The sequence below is a fragment of the Trachurus japonicus genome, chromosome 16 (assembly GCF_045865225.1).
Source record: "Trachurus japonicus isolate A0001 chromosome 16, Traja_1.0".
In the NCBI taxonomy this organism is placed as follows: Eukaryota; Metazoa; Chordata; class Actinopteri; order Carangiformes; family Carangidae; genus Trachurus; species Trachurus japonicus.
The window spans coordinates 21,482,867-21,497,356 of record NC_140922.1 but is presented as its reverse complement, the minus strand read 5'-3'; the positions used below and the strand labels follow the sequence as shown (position 1 = coordinate 21,497,356).

At 39.3% G+C, this 14,490-nt stretch overlaps 1 protein-coding gene across 1 annotated transcript in view; it reads left to right on the top strand.

Annotated features, from left to right (window-relative positions):
* dnah5 (dynein, axonemal, heavy chain 5) overlaps positions 1-14,490 on the top strand; it is a 92,614-nt gene that overhangs the window by 40,122 nt on the left and 38,002 nt on the right. The window contains exons 48-59 of the mRNA XM_085802516.1: positions 1,005-1,246; positions 1,540-1,716; positions 2,443-2,647; positions 2,884-3,026; positions 4,903-5,037; positions 5,375-5,497; positions 5,815-6,028; positions 6,264-6,487; positions 7,507-7,705; positions 7,823-7,995; positions 8,600-8,730; positions 10,517-10,670. Coding sequence (XP_085658642.1) covers positions 1,005-1,246; positions 1,540-1,716; positions 2,443-2,647; positions 2,884-3,026; positions 4,903-5,037; positions 5,375-5,497; positions 5,815-6,028; positions 6,264-6,487; positions 7,507-7,705; positions 7,823-7,995; positions 8,600-8,730; positions 10,517-10,670 — 2,120 coding nt within the window. The remainder of the gene's footprint in view (positions 1-1,004; positions 1,247-1,539; positions 1,717-2,442; positions 2,648-2,883; positions 3,027-4,902; positions 5,038-5,374; positions 5,498-5,814; positions 6,029-6,263; positions 6,488-7,506; positions 7,706-7,822; positions 7,996-8,599; positions 8,731-10,516; positions 10,671-14,490) is intronic.

Here is a 14,490-nt window from a genome sequence, read left to right as displayed (position 1 = left end):
GAAAAGTAAATGTGACAGGATATGAGTGGCAGGCCTGCAACTCCACACTGAGATATTCTGTGAGGAAAATGAATTCCCTGTGAAAATAGAATATACTTCCATTGTAATACAGCGGCAGCAACGGGCTCCCAAACCATGTCCTTTTTGATAACTTTGAAGAAATGTCCCTGAAAGCACATGCATGAAATCAGTCACATTAGTAATGAATTATTTTGACATATTTGTTCTTTTTAATATTCTTGGCCTATCTTGGGGTCTCTTGTACTGGCATTTTGGGACCTACAGTAAGAGAAAGTAGAGAAATATGAGAGAGAGAGAATAGAGAGAAATATGAATTTAAAGTAAGAACAAGAAAGAAGTTATGCACTCGGTCTGAGACCATAGCAAGTAGTGACTGACACGCATGGCTTAACTAAAACAAAGGAATTGTCAAAAATGGCAATTTAAACAAATATGGAAGATCTAGCACCAGACTTACAAAAGAAAGACTAGATTAACTTAACAGATCGAATCAAAACTCCAATAGAAGACAACGTGGTGTAAAGGAAGAGGAAGCCCCCTGAGTGCCAGGATGGATAGCTCTTTCATTATCCATGTGGACAGTGGCCAGCTGCCTCAATTTCCCTGATAGCCTTTCCAAGACACACAACACACCATCAAGACAGCACAAACAAGCCCTGGTAGAACCCCTGGGGCTGTGACAAATACAGATACTGATGAATTTCAGCTCTGGTGTCCTTGCAATATACAGTAAGAAGGGACAGTAAATGATGTTGTTTTTATTTTGGGGAGCTACATATATACTGTAAGCAAGTTCATGACTCCATGGTGAACAGACATAGCAGTTCACCCACACTCTATCGATTGTGATCAGAGTTTTGACTTGTTTATGTACTATATGCATATTCATATTTTCTCTTTTTATTTTGCTGAATAACAGATGATAGCAGAGCCCAGGGTCACACATCATGTCAACATTTTCTTATCCATATTTTCTCTCTCAGGAGAGCACATCTGGATCGTACTGGATGGACCAGTTGATGCCATCTGGATTGAGAACCTAAACTCAGTGTTAGATGACAACAGAACTCTAACACTGGCGAATGGAGACCGTATACCCATGGCCCCCAACTGTAAGGTGGTTTTTGAGCCACATAATATTGACAACGCCTCTCCAGCCACTGTCTCACGCAATGGTATGGTGTTCATGAGCTCCTCTGTGCTCAACTGGAGCCCCATACTGGAGGTGAATAAACTTCATCAAAATTGTTTGCTACACAATGATGAAATGATTAGTTGTGAATGGTGTAGTCACATCAACATAACTACATGGTGAATTCCGAAATTCTCGATACTCTATTCAGTACTGTATGACTAGTCATTCCTGCTAGAGCAATAGTTTTCAGTTATGGTGGTTCAGAGGAATTTATAATGTTTGCTACACTACATCTGATTGCTATAAATAGACAATATATACTGTAACTAGGCCACAGAACCTTTTCATGTAAGTAACTGCAGTGATGTGCTTGCTGCTCTCAGGGCTGGCTGAAGAAACGCTCCCCTCAGGAGGCAGAGGTGCTGAGGGAGCTCTTCTCTTCCTCCTTCTCTGAGCTCTACCGCTTCAGTGTGCAGTCCCTGGAGTTCAAGATGGACATGCTGGAGGCCTTTGTCATCATGCAGAGCATTAACATGCTGCAGGGGCTCATACCACCTAAGGTGAGGTTACAGCGGTTGTGACAGCGCTCATACACCACTTATTGTATAGGTTGGGAAGGGTCCTGCCAAGATAAAATGGCTGCTGCCGTTAAAGGGAAAATTTACTACACAGTCAATCACACAGCCGGACACACAAAAATACTGTATCAATTTTAATTTCAGGAGGATACCTAAAATGACAACCCCAGTAGAACCATAAAAGCCTTAATTATGCTCACTTACTGCAATGAGGGCATATAATGAATAACGAGAAGTACTAAATTCCTTTTTTATCGTGTTCCCTTGTAAGGTGATTGGAGTTAGAGCTGTGATTACAGTTGGAGGCCCAGTCATGATTAGTGAATAAATCACTCAATGGTTTTGTGGCTTTATTTAAGATGACAGAAGTATTTTCCCCTTGAATTGAGTACAGCTTTGAAGAGCCTGTTGAGATTACAGTGAAAGCATTTTGCAATATACTGTATACTGCTGTATATGCTGGGATCTATCTTTTGTGCTCAAGCCAATAGATTTCGACAAAAGTAAAAGCTCCACTTGGTTCACTTGGCAGAGTGGATAAGGATAAGTCCCAATTACAGTGGCACAGGTTGAAGTTTTACCTGTGTTCCTTTGCAAGAATAACCTTGAAAAACTGAGCACTCTAACCTTTTTGCATTTCTAGAATGTGCATCTTCTATGATTAGTTGTTTCAATAGTCCTTGTGGTGAAATGGTTGTTCCTCTACAGGAGCAGTGTGGTGACCTCTCCAAAGAGCACTTGGAGCGGCTGTATGTCTTCGCCCTGATGTGGAGCATTGGAGCCTTGATTGAACTGGACGACCGGAGGAAGATGGATATCTGGCTGAGAGGCAATGACAGTATCCATCTGAATTTGCCAGACATTCCTCATGGCAGCGAGGACACCATGTTTGACTACCATGTCACAGCAGATGGTATGCATGCATTGATAAACAGATGTTATCACCTGTTGAATAGCTGCCAGGGAATATCAAAGCTGTTCGCTGACAAGCAGAAGCATTAGGCCTCATGTTGCACTTTAGTTTGGCAGAAGCTCTGACATGAGAGCATATTTCTCCAATTGGAAAACTGCCTGGAAGCATCATATTTTGTGCTTATCGCTACACCAAGGCTTATCTGTTTAATGCATGCTCATTTTTCCTACTTCAAGGTCAGTGGATCCACTGGTGCACCAGAGTGGAGGAATATGTTTATCCATCTGAAATCACCCCAGAGTACAGCTCCATCTTGGTCCCCAATGTGGACAATGTTAGAACAGACTTCTTAATCCAGACCATCGCCAAGCAGGGCAAGGTGAGGTCAACAACAGCAGTGATGTATATGTCTGAAACAATATATGTTAACATAGGGTGTCCACGACTAAGGATTTTCATAGTCGCACTCGCATCTGATTCGTCAGATTTTGCCCATAATTGACTAATGTTCGAATCATGTTGTTTTTTCCCTCATTGATTCATGATCTCATTTGCATCTTTCTCCGCCCCGGAGAAAAGAGAAAAGAGAGAAAACACCTGAATTAAAAAATTCTTCAGTTGGCATAATATCTCAATAACAGGACCGTCTCCATCTATCCTTTTCCTGATCTCACTCATAAGGCACGCGTGTACGACATCACCGTCTCTCTTCAGGGTCGGTGTACCGATGATGAGTATGACTGTACTGTACTTACAGTATGTGCTGTGAATTAACAAGTGTGTATGGCGAATGAAAGCGTGAAGTCCCATCGTTGTGTGGCTATGATATGTGCAGTGCATCAGTGCTTATATAGACGGTTCAGGGGTCGAGTGTCACAGCACCGTGGACAGCGCTGTTTTTGTTTGTTTGTTTGTGTGTGTAGGTGCTGCGTGATCGATAGACAAAGAACACATCTCTTAGTTTAATCTTGTAAATAAAACTTTGGGCCCAAATCTTTTTTTCTTAACCACATTTTGCGACGATTCAAGGACGAGGTTGATAGTTGAATCAAATCGCCGAATAGTCGACTATTCGAGGTCACTCCTAGTGTAAATATCCCTCTTTTTAGCTTTTAAGGCTTACGATGAAGTTTTAGAGAGGGTAGAACTCTAATCTTTTCCATATTCAGTGTATAATGCTTAATTTATCCCTGACTCACAAATGTACACCCTTCAGATCAATAACATGGCAGAATGGCTGGATGCAGCATGGTTTTGCTAAAGGAACAGATTAGAATACTGTGGTCAATACTGCACTTAAAAGCTCATAAAATGCTTCAGCACGTGGCATTCATCATAGTGCCTGTGTGTGTGAGTGTCATTAGATTCATAATATTACTAATGGAGAGTGGTAGGCTGCTGTGCGCTGGTGCATTTGTAAAGAAATGGTTTGCATGGAGATGAGATTTCACTTACTTTACATCCATTGTGGATTGATGATATAGTCAGAATAACCATTCTATTTACTTTAATGGGGTACATTTAATTTGCTTTTTTTCCCCAGAGGCTGATAGATTTAAAGTGTGAATAAAATGCACTGATTTGAGAAAAAAAGGTTGTTTCATTATGTTAAACTGTAATAAAGGTTCATGATATCAGTAGTGTGTATGGCTTGTACATACGCAATAAACTCACACAGTATTATTTTTAATTAGCTTCTCATTCCTCGTCTGATCCCACAGGCTTTACCATTAACAATCATTTGGGATCAGATGGGAACATGTAATACTCCCAGAGGCAAACTGTGGTTTTAGATTGAAGCTCTTCTCTATAGTGCTATTGGATTTGCTTGTTTATTCATTAAGATTTGAACTTGTATCTATACACAAGCCTGGGTCATCAGCTAACTCAGTGTTTTACCAAATGGAGTCAAAACCAATTTGTGGCACTCATCATGAATAATTGACAATGATTACTAATCAGGGATTTATTGGTATATTGGTATCACATAAACCTTGTACTTTTTTCAAACAAGTGTAATAAGTCTACTTTAAGATGTCTCCCACTTATCCATTTTCTCAGTTTTATCTGTTTTTTTCATGTCTGTATTGATCTTTGCGTACATAACATAACAAAGGATGTTCTTAGTTATGCCACAGCCAATAAGAAGTTTTTAACACTTATAAATTGTGCTTTAAAACTGGAAAGCAAAGTTAGCATATAGATTTTTGTTTCATGAAACTTTGGCCAGATAAAAATCTATATATTTTTTCTAGGCTGTTTTGCTGATTGGGGAACAAGGAACAGCCAAGACAGTTATCATCAAGGGCTATATGTCAAAATATGATCCTGAGACCCATATGGGCAAGAGTCTCAACTTCTCTTCTGCTACCACACCACTCATGTTTCAGGTAAAGTCTTTCTGCAGTGCTCTTAATTAATTTAGATTCAGCAGCAGTTTCCTCTTACAGTGAAAGCCTTACATCTGTGTTAACTTGTCATGGATTATCATGAACTTGTGAAGTCTTATTGATCGATGTCTGGTCTGATGAATAATGCGCAGGCTGGAGGAAGGAACACTGTCTTTTTTTCCGTACATGGCTAAGCTTCCCATTGATCAAACTGTCACAGTGGATTATGTCTGAGTGGAACTTAATAGATCCGTCCTCTGTCTTTCTCTTTTTCTCACTTTTTGTTATCTTTTTCGTCACCATGTGTTTTCTTTATTGCCCATGTTTTCTATTGTAGAGGACAGTTGAGAGCTATGTGGATAAGAGGATGGGCACCACATATGGACCCCCTGCAGGGAAGAAAATGTCAATTTTCATAGATGATATCAACATGCCTGTCATCAATGAATGGGGAGACCAGGTTTGGATTAACATCACAGGATGAAAATACATTAAATAGGCCCTAACCTTTAGTATATATACATGTATTGGAATGTATGACTCTAGTCTTTTTGCCCTAGAAAAGCATGTAAGACCATTTGAAATTAAGTACGGTTTTTCAAGTCATTTTTACTAAATTACATTTTATGCAGTTACTGTATAATTTCACACTCTTTGGTGACCTAATTTAATTAAAAAGTTGAATTAACTGATATTAACAGTAAGGGTGTGCACAAATGCTGATAATAAATAATCCTCTTATGGTTTAAGCTCTCGCTTTTTTGCCCTTCATCACAGGTGACTAATGAGATAGTCCGGCAGCTGATGGAGCAGAATGGGTTCTTCAATCTGGAGAAACCAGGAGAATTCACCAATATTGTGGATGTTCAGTTCCTGGCAGCTATGATTCATCCAGGAGGAGGCCGAAATGACATCCCACAGAGACTGAAAAGGCAGTTCTCCATCTTCAACTGTACTCTGCCCTCCAATTCCTCCATAGACAAGATATTTGGTGGGTAAAAACAGTGCAACAGTGGAAGTGTGATAGAGATGATAATACAGTGTGGCATCTTGCTAAATTACTGTGGTGAAATGCTAATAATGAAAATGTATTTTACTCCTTTACACCTTTGTATTTCTTACTACAATAGGTTTCATGACTCAAAAACAAAAACTATGCACTGCATCTTTGTTGACTTTTTTTTCCTGCAATTGAACAACTGCCGACCACTGATACTATTTTACAGGTGTGATTGGTGAGGGACACTTCTGCGCCCGTCGTGGTTTCATTGAGGAGGTCCGAAGCACTGTGCCCTATCTGGTCTGTCTGACCCGCCGTCTCTGGCAGTTGACCAAAGTCAAGATGCTACCAACTCCTGCTAAGTTCCACTACATCTTCAACCTGAGGGATCTGTCCAGGGTGTGGCTAGGCATGCTCAACACCAGCGCTGAGGTCGTCAACTCTGTCCAGGTGAGAACCAGTGCTTACATTTACTTCACAGCAGCAGTGAAAGAGATGGCATCGTGTTACTTCTGGCAGTGCTTTGTTGTGAGTATGCAAAGTAAATAGCCGAATAGATACTTCCTGTGACTCGACTCTCACTGTGCATCAGTCCAAATGCAAAAAACCCTATATGACAGTACAATAAAAACATGCCAGCCTTCGGTATATGGTGCTGCATTTAAATACAAGTTTACTTGTCTTGAAGTTGTGAGTGTGTGAACAGAGCATACTGTAGAGATGTACAAAGAAGTGTATGGTAGGTTAGCACAGTGCAGAGTTGTGCTTTATAGAGTAAAATAGCCTGATGATCAGACCCCCTTCTTATTTCATGAAAGTGCAATATGACTACATGATATACTGTATTGTGATATAATGTGGTTACATTTTTGGAGGGAGTAGAAGTGCTCTTTTGGATGGGAGAGAAGAATGAAATGGGGAGACAGTGAAGTTCTGGCATTGCAAGCTCAATTCTTGCTGAGGTGGCCAACTCTCTATTGGTTTGTGGCCTCACTGAATAATACAGTAAAATGAAATATATCTAGGGAAGAGTCTAGGGAAACATGCTTAACATAGCTGCTGAGGCAGCCAACTCAACACACAAGACTTAGACTAGAGTAGACCAAGCTAAAGAAAACTGAAACTCTTGAACACAATACAGGGATATGAAATAAATAAGCTGAATTTACCCAGGGCTTTATTTCAAGGTGAGAAGCTGTTTGTGCAGATTTCTCTAATTAATATATCTAATCAATGTCTCACTTAATGAGCTTCAGCATAATGAATGATACTCAATACTTCTCACTGTTCATCCAAATCCTTTTTCTTTTTACCATGACATCAAACTCATACAATGATTCCAGTAAATGATAAAAGTAATTCTGGCCTGTGTAAGCTGATAGACTGAGGAGAGATTTGCCATGAGGCATTAGGAGGGATTAACCTTACTATCTGGAAGGAAGACTCTAACACAAAACAATATGTTCCAGGTGTTGTTGGCATTGTGGAAGCACGAATGCAAACGTGTGATAGCTGACAGATTCACCATGCCTGAGGACGTGGAGTGGTTTGACCAGTCTTTGGCGAAGCTGGTAAAGGAGGAGCTTGGCGAGGAGCACAAGAACATAGTGGACTATGAAGTAGACAGATACTTTGTCGACTTCTTACGAGACGCACCCGAGGCTACAGGTACTGATTAATCTGCAGGATGAAACATCTGGAGACGATGTCAGTGGTGTTAAATATTAAAATTGCATAACTATTTTATTGTGATCATTTTTAATTTAAAACACTCTTTCCTGACAGGGGAGGAGCCAGAAGATTCAGACTTTGATTTGCCCAAAGTGTACGAGCCCATTGAATCATTTGAAAGTTTAAAAGACCGTCTGAACATGTTCCTGAGCCATTACAATGAGAGCATCAGGGGTACTGGCATGGACATGGTCTTCTTCCAAGATGCCATGATACATCTGGTCAAGGTAGTCCAAACAAGTGTTTATTTTTTCATCATTTATCCATATTGATGTGATTGAAGTAAAGAAATGGTACAGGCAGATACATTAGGTTATATGGGATTATAGGATACAACAAAAATGAAATATGTTATGTTATTTAGGTATGTTTTTTTAAAAATCTTATTTACATGAAACATTTTACAGTCAACAGTAGAGACAAAGACTTGACAAATTTTCAGGTTACAAGGTTTTTATTACGTAGGTGTTACCAAGCAAGCAGCTACACGTACTGTATAGCAGAGACAGATGTTTGAGTTGTGTGTCTGGCCCTTTGACAGATACTTGGTCCTTTTTTTAATCCCAACGGTCAAGGTTCTTAAATTTGGAAGTCCTGTGATATTTTCAGAGTACCTTATAGCCCAAAAATATTCTGCCAGTTTTACTTTGGTACAATTTGATTTGTGGAGCTTTCACGCTATCTTGCTTGCTCGCACGCACTTGTAAATTCCCCTTCTCTGTCTCTCTTGTTTCTGTTCTTCCCGGTTCTCACACACAAATTGTCACACACACATACAGTATGCATTTTATTTGTCTTTGTTGATTTGTGTATCTGGTTGTGTTTGCATAGGTGTCGAGAATAATCCGGACACCTGGAGGAAACGCCTTGTTGGTGGGTGTTGGGGGCTCAGGCAAACAGAGCCTGACCAGACTGGCTTCATTCATAGCTGGATACAGGATCTTCCAGATCACTCTCACACGGTAAAGCTCTGTACAGTCTATATCCACACAGATGGTGTATAAGCATGGCAATACACACACAGTAGTTATTATCCATGCACTGTAACTTTAACTTAATTATAACCTAATGATATCCAAGATCTAATATCAAGTCATTAGATTGAAAATGATTATGGAATTGCAGCAGCATTTTAGTTAGTGTCAGTCTACATTTTATTTGCTTACAGTATTTAGGCCTTGTGTGATATACTGAGCACAATAATCATGCCATGTAAGCTGTAAAAAGAATGACTGGCAAGTGCTCTATTTCACTCTGGCATCCTCATGAACACATCCCACAGATGCTCCAGTCTGAGCTGCCATCAGTCATTCTTTTGTTTTGTTTTTTAACTTGAAAACCAGAGCTGCTTCGAAAAAGTTAAAAATCTCCTTCGTTATCCGTCAGTATTCGTTCTGAATGTCACAGAAAAGGTAAAGCAAAACAAAAATATCCAGAAAAAAACCCACCATATGCCGTTCTGACATTTGAAAAAAAGATTCATCATTAATCTTTCAGGAGCTGCAACAAGCATGGATGACAGAAATTGAATAGGATTGATATTCATTATATGATACCTTGGAATCTCTGGTCTCTCATCAGTTGGCTCTCCTCTCTGAAAGAATATGATTGTCTCCTATAAGCCTCTTTTCAGTGCAGTTGATTCTCTTACTGTGCTTTAACTGTCATTTCTCTCAGCTGTGCTCTGTCCTACACTTTGTCGGCTTCATTGTTCTGTCACACTCTGGCCTCTCTCTCACTCTCCCAACCTGTCAGATGTTTTTTGCTTTTTTTCTCTCAGTCCCTGTGTGCATTTGTTGCCATCATATTTCCCATCTGCTCTTTTCCTAACAGATTTTAATATTTGGTATTAATATGAATGAGCCTCTGTGTTTCTTCTCTTGGCTCACAACCCTCTGGAGACAACAGGCACCTCGTTTATATGTCTCCCTGCCTTCTTGTTTTCCCTCTGCTGTCTCTTCTCTCTGACACTCGCAGACACTCACATCCAGTACAGTTATGGCTCTACTTAAGACACATTCTCTGTAATGCAAACCTTTTTCATCACTCTCACTTTCTTATTAGATATCTTTTACTTCCATTTTTTACCCATAGTTTCATGCAAGTAATTCCATCAATTAATCGCCCACATTTGGACTCCTGCTTATATTTCATTTCCTTCTCTCTATCATTCATTCAAATTCACACACAAACACAAAAACAGATGGAGGCACACAGTTTCCTTTATCTAATTCAAATCAAAAATCTCTCACTGTTCATAATTTCATTTATGTCTTCAACCAGTAAAACCACACAATTCAAATGACACCTGTCAGTGTCACACAAACTCAAACCCGCAGCTCCACTGCATTCCAGTTTTGCAGATTAGCATTCAGCATAATTTCGTCATAAACATTTGTGTAATTATGTTGTACATACAGATTATTGCAATTATTAAAGGTTCTAACAATGCAAACCAAATCCACTGAACTGTTACATGCCTCAGCGATGCACTGCTGTCAGGAACAAATAAGTACAGTACATCTCTCCACAGTCAAACAACATCATTCACATATTCAAATTTATTCAACCCATCACACTGTATACCCTTAGAAACACACAGTCCCACACACCATTCTCCACCACCTCTCCCTCTCTCTCTCTCTCTCTCTCTCTCTCTCTCTCTGTCAGTTTTATTTGGTATTTTAATAGCAGTAAAGGGTGAAAAGTCAGTGTATATTAATTTTATGCATTCTGTTATTTTGCCAGCTCATACAACACAGCCAACCTGATGGATGACTTGAAGGGGTTGTACAGAACAGCTGGCCAGCATGGGAAAGGCATCAGCTTCATCTTTACTGACAATGAAATCAAAGACGAGTCCTTCCTTGAATACATGAACAACGTCCTGTCATCTGGAGAGGTCAGCAGTGCACATATGGGAAAAAGAAATAAACACACACACATTTCTTTTGTTTATCTTAGATTCAGAGTGAACTACACGGTTATAATAGTGTGAAATATGTACACAAGACATTCAAAAGCAGCTGATTCTCCTGGCCAGAGGGGTCATGCCAGAAATGCAGTGCAGGTCAGGTTGTCAAATGTTGCAATTTATTACCAAACTGCCTGGCAAGAAAGGAGCAAAGTCATTTGCAAAATGTACAGTTATAGGCAAAAAAAGCTAACCCTTTGGAATTGGAGTCAGGAGTTATCAGACATGGAGTCCAGCCAATGAACCAAGCTTGGAGGGGTGGGTTAGAAGCACTTTGACATTTACTGATGTGAACCGCATTTCACAGTGGTGAAGAAGAACTGTCGTTTTGTATGAGTTGCGTCATTTGTACAGTTCAGATGCAATAGTATCAGTAATATAAAGAAACATGAGCAGCTCTCTAGATTAAATATTATATTTTTAAACTTCTTTTCAAAAAAGATGTCCTTGATTTCCAAGATATTCTAGTGCTGGAAACAGGACTAAAGAGCTTCAGTCATCTTTAGTGTTTAATCAGGAGGTTATCTACATAGAGTACAGGGTCTGAATGACTCATTCTAAGTGGGACACAGAAACAATGCCTCAGGATCAACACCAAGTGAAATCCTAGTCTTGGTCAAAAAATCCCATCCAATTATTTTAATCAAGTAAATAATCCTCAGCACATGCTTTAAAATAGTATTGCTCTATATGATATGTATAGTAAGTGTTTCTTATTTGTATAATTTGTTAGAAGAAGAATAATAATAATAGGGTGGCACACAGTAGAAAAATCTATTATCACTTCCTCCCATTGCAGTAACCTGTCTCTGTTTTATTATGTTTTGATGAATGCACTGTTGCATCTGTGTTTTAATAATCAACACAAACACTCTGCAATGAGGAAAACCTACTGTGGTTACACACTGACTGCTTAAACTGATATTATTTCCTCAATTATTATTTGTTGTGGTGTCGCTGAAACTGACAGCTGGTACTCAACCTTGAGTGAAATAAACATGACAAGACCGTGGTACCAAGGCAGAAACAACACAAACAGAGAGAGGAGAAAACCATGTAGCATATGTATGGATTATGAACAGGACAGATTATCTCAATTTAATCAAATTAAAAAGCAAATAGCATTTTGCCTCTCAGTGTTCAGATTCAGATTAGATCCAGATTCAGCTTTATTTGTCCTTTTCAGGAAACTTGCTTTTCACATTTGTGTTATCAATGTGGATATAATGGACTGAAGCTGTACCGACTCAGAGGAGACAGATAGGGCCAGGTCCTTCCTGTGCTGCAGCACTCTGCATTGTAGCTGCAAAATAGTTTTTTTCTGTATTACTCTCTAACAGCGGCAGCAGGTAGCTTCAAGGTCAAGTGCTACTGTTTGCACATTTCTGTACAGGAGTCCCAGAATTATCCACTGTACTGAATGCAGTACTGTAGCTGTGGTGTAACTGGGGCAAACAAAGTATTTCCACATCACTTTCCTCAGCTCTTATTCTCGCCTCCTCTCACTATACTGTATATGCTGCACTTTTCCTCATCCACACCTACAGGTTTTTTATGATTCCTCTTCCTCTCATTGTCTGTTTTACCCCCCTCTGGCTTTCCTGCTGTTCAGTCTCCTCGATCTTACCCTCATTTTTCCCCCATTTCCCTTCCTGCACCACCATTCATCCCACTCTTCGTTGTCATCTTTGTCTCTTCCACCTCCTCCTCTGATCCTCCTGGTTATTCATGAGCCTTTTCTTGTCTTACATTATGTCAGGTATCGTATTCAACAGATGCTGTACTCACATTTTAGGGTGGGGGCCTACATTTATAAGTGACCTAATTATTATTTTAGAGACGTCTAATGTCAAGCTGTTTGAATTATATACATTATGTTAACCCAGTTATTTCTCCATCAGGGTGCTGCTGGTTTGGGCAGATACACTGTAGGAGTCGTGTTTTTATCCCTTCTTACCGGCTCCCACTGCTTGGATGTTTAAGATCTGAAGGGATTTAGTTATGTTTTTTATATAAGTTAAGTTATTTTTATTCATCGACCAACCGAAACATTTATGATTCCAACAGGAAATCTTTAGTCTTGAATGACAAGGAGCTGAAAGAAGCTTATATAATGTGTTCCTCTTAATCAAAACATCAATCAGGTACAGATTTTAATTACTAATACAGTACATGTCTTTTTAGTGCTCACTGGAACACATTTGAGACTCATGAAAAGTGGGTGAAGACTCTGAGTATGTGATTGGTGAATAGTAGCATGAGTTGTTTGTTTTATTTAGTGTAAATGAACATTTGACGAACAAAGACAGAAAAGACTAATCGCCAGGCTAATAAGTCAATGGGATCATTTTAAAGAGAAGGGAAACTACAAGGTAGACAAGCTACACTTAATACTAATTCCTTAAATTGTGCTTACTGTAACTTTGCCTCAGGTTTCAGATACAAATTGATCAAAGCTGGCTATGCAAACTTTGCTTTTTATCTTGCACCCTTCTCTGCATTCACTATTTACATTGCTACACAGCCCTGCGCTTGCAGTAACTTTTTATTTCTTTGCATCCATTTCCCTTATGCCCAAGATTTTTTTGTAATGTTGTAACCAACCTACAGTATATCCAAGTCTTTGTTTACCTCCTTTTATTTACCCGTTTGCTCTTCTTCAATCTTCATACTTCCCATCTGCTCATTCTCTTTTCTAATCCTCTTTTATTTTATGTTGCTCTCTCTGTCTTCTTATGGTAGCATCTCTATCCTCCTGCAGACCCTTGTCTAGCTGGATGAAAATTTAAGCAGCAGCTGCTTTATCAGTAGAGGTAAATGGTAGTGGGGACAAGGGGACAGAGATGTCTTTTATGCAGTGTTATTGATTTTAGGTGAGAATTTTGTGTACGGTGGTTGTGTATGTTGGAAAGGGAGAGAAGTTTGTGTTGCAGATGTGTTAGGATGACTGAGTGTGAGAGACAGTCACCGAGGTGACAGAGATGAGAAACAAAGAGGAAGAGCAAAGCTGTTAGTGTGAGGTTGTTGTTTGTGTGAGCGAAACTAGCAGATGGTTAGAGACATGGTGCTTCTAACTACAACACCTCAGAGAGCGGACAGCAGGTTTTTTCCCCTCTCACCATGGGGCCAAAGTATTACAGAGAGATGAAGGAGGCTTCAACAGGCGCCTGCAGTTTCGTGCAAGTCAAAAGATTAAATTAAGGTCAGATTTAATTCAAACCATCTTCTATCCACACTTTATGTCTTTCTACCCAAGCGAAGGAAATTTAAATCAGTCATTTCCTGCAGCTGCTACACTATAAACATCATCATTGATTTCACTGCAAAGTTTTCGTTTGTTTGTTGTTGTTTTATCATATCAACTTAACCAGTGTGGTAAAGGGAAATCACAAGAAGAAATCAAATGGTCTACAGAAGTTAGTGGAAAGTTGAGTATGTGATGAAATCTATGTCGTTCTATTATTGGCGAACTGTTAGCTTTATATATAATTTTGAATTGCATTGATGACAGTCTGCCACACAATCTGTCCAACTCTGTTTTACACATTTAGAAGTTGTTCTCAGTTAGTTTTAAATGCAATCTCATCACACTGGGAGAACTTTGATTCAGATGTTTCTTCTCTGGTAGTCTGTTTGTCCTTGTTTCACTATTTTTTTCATGTATTCAAATAAATATTTGAAAATCAAGCTTAATATACCCAACCCATCTGCCATACGAAAAACAGTACTTATCTTTATATCTGACCTA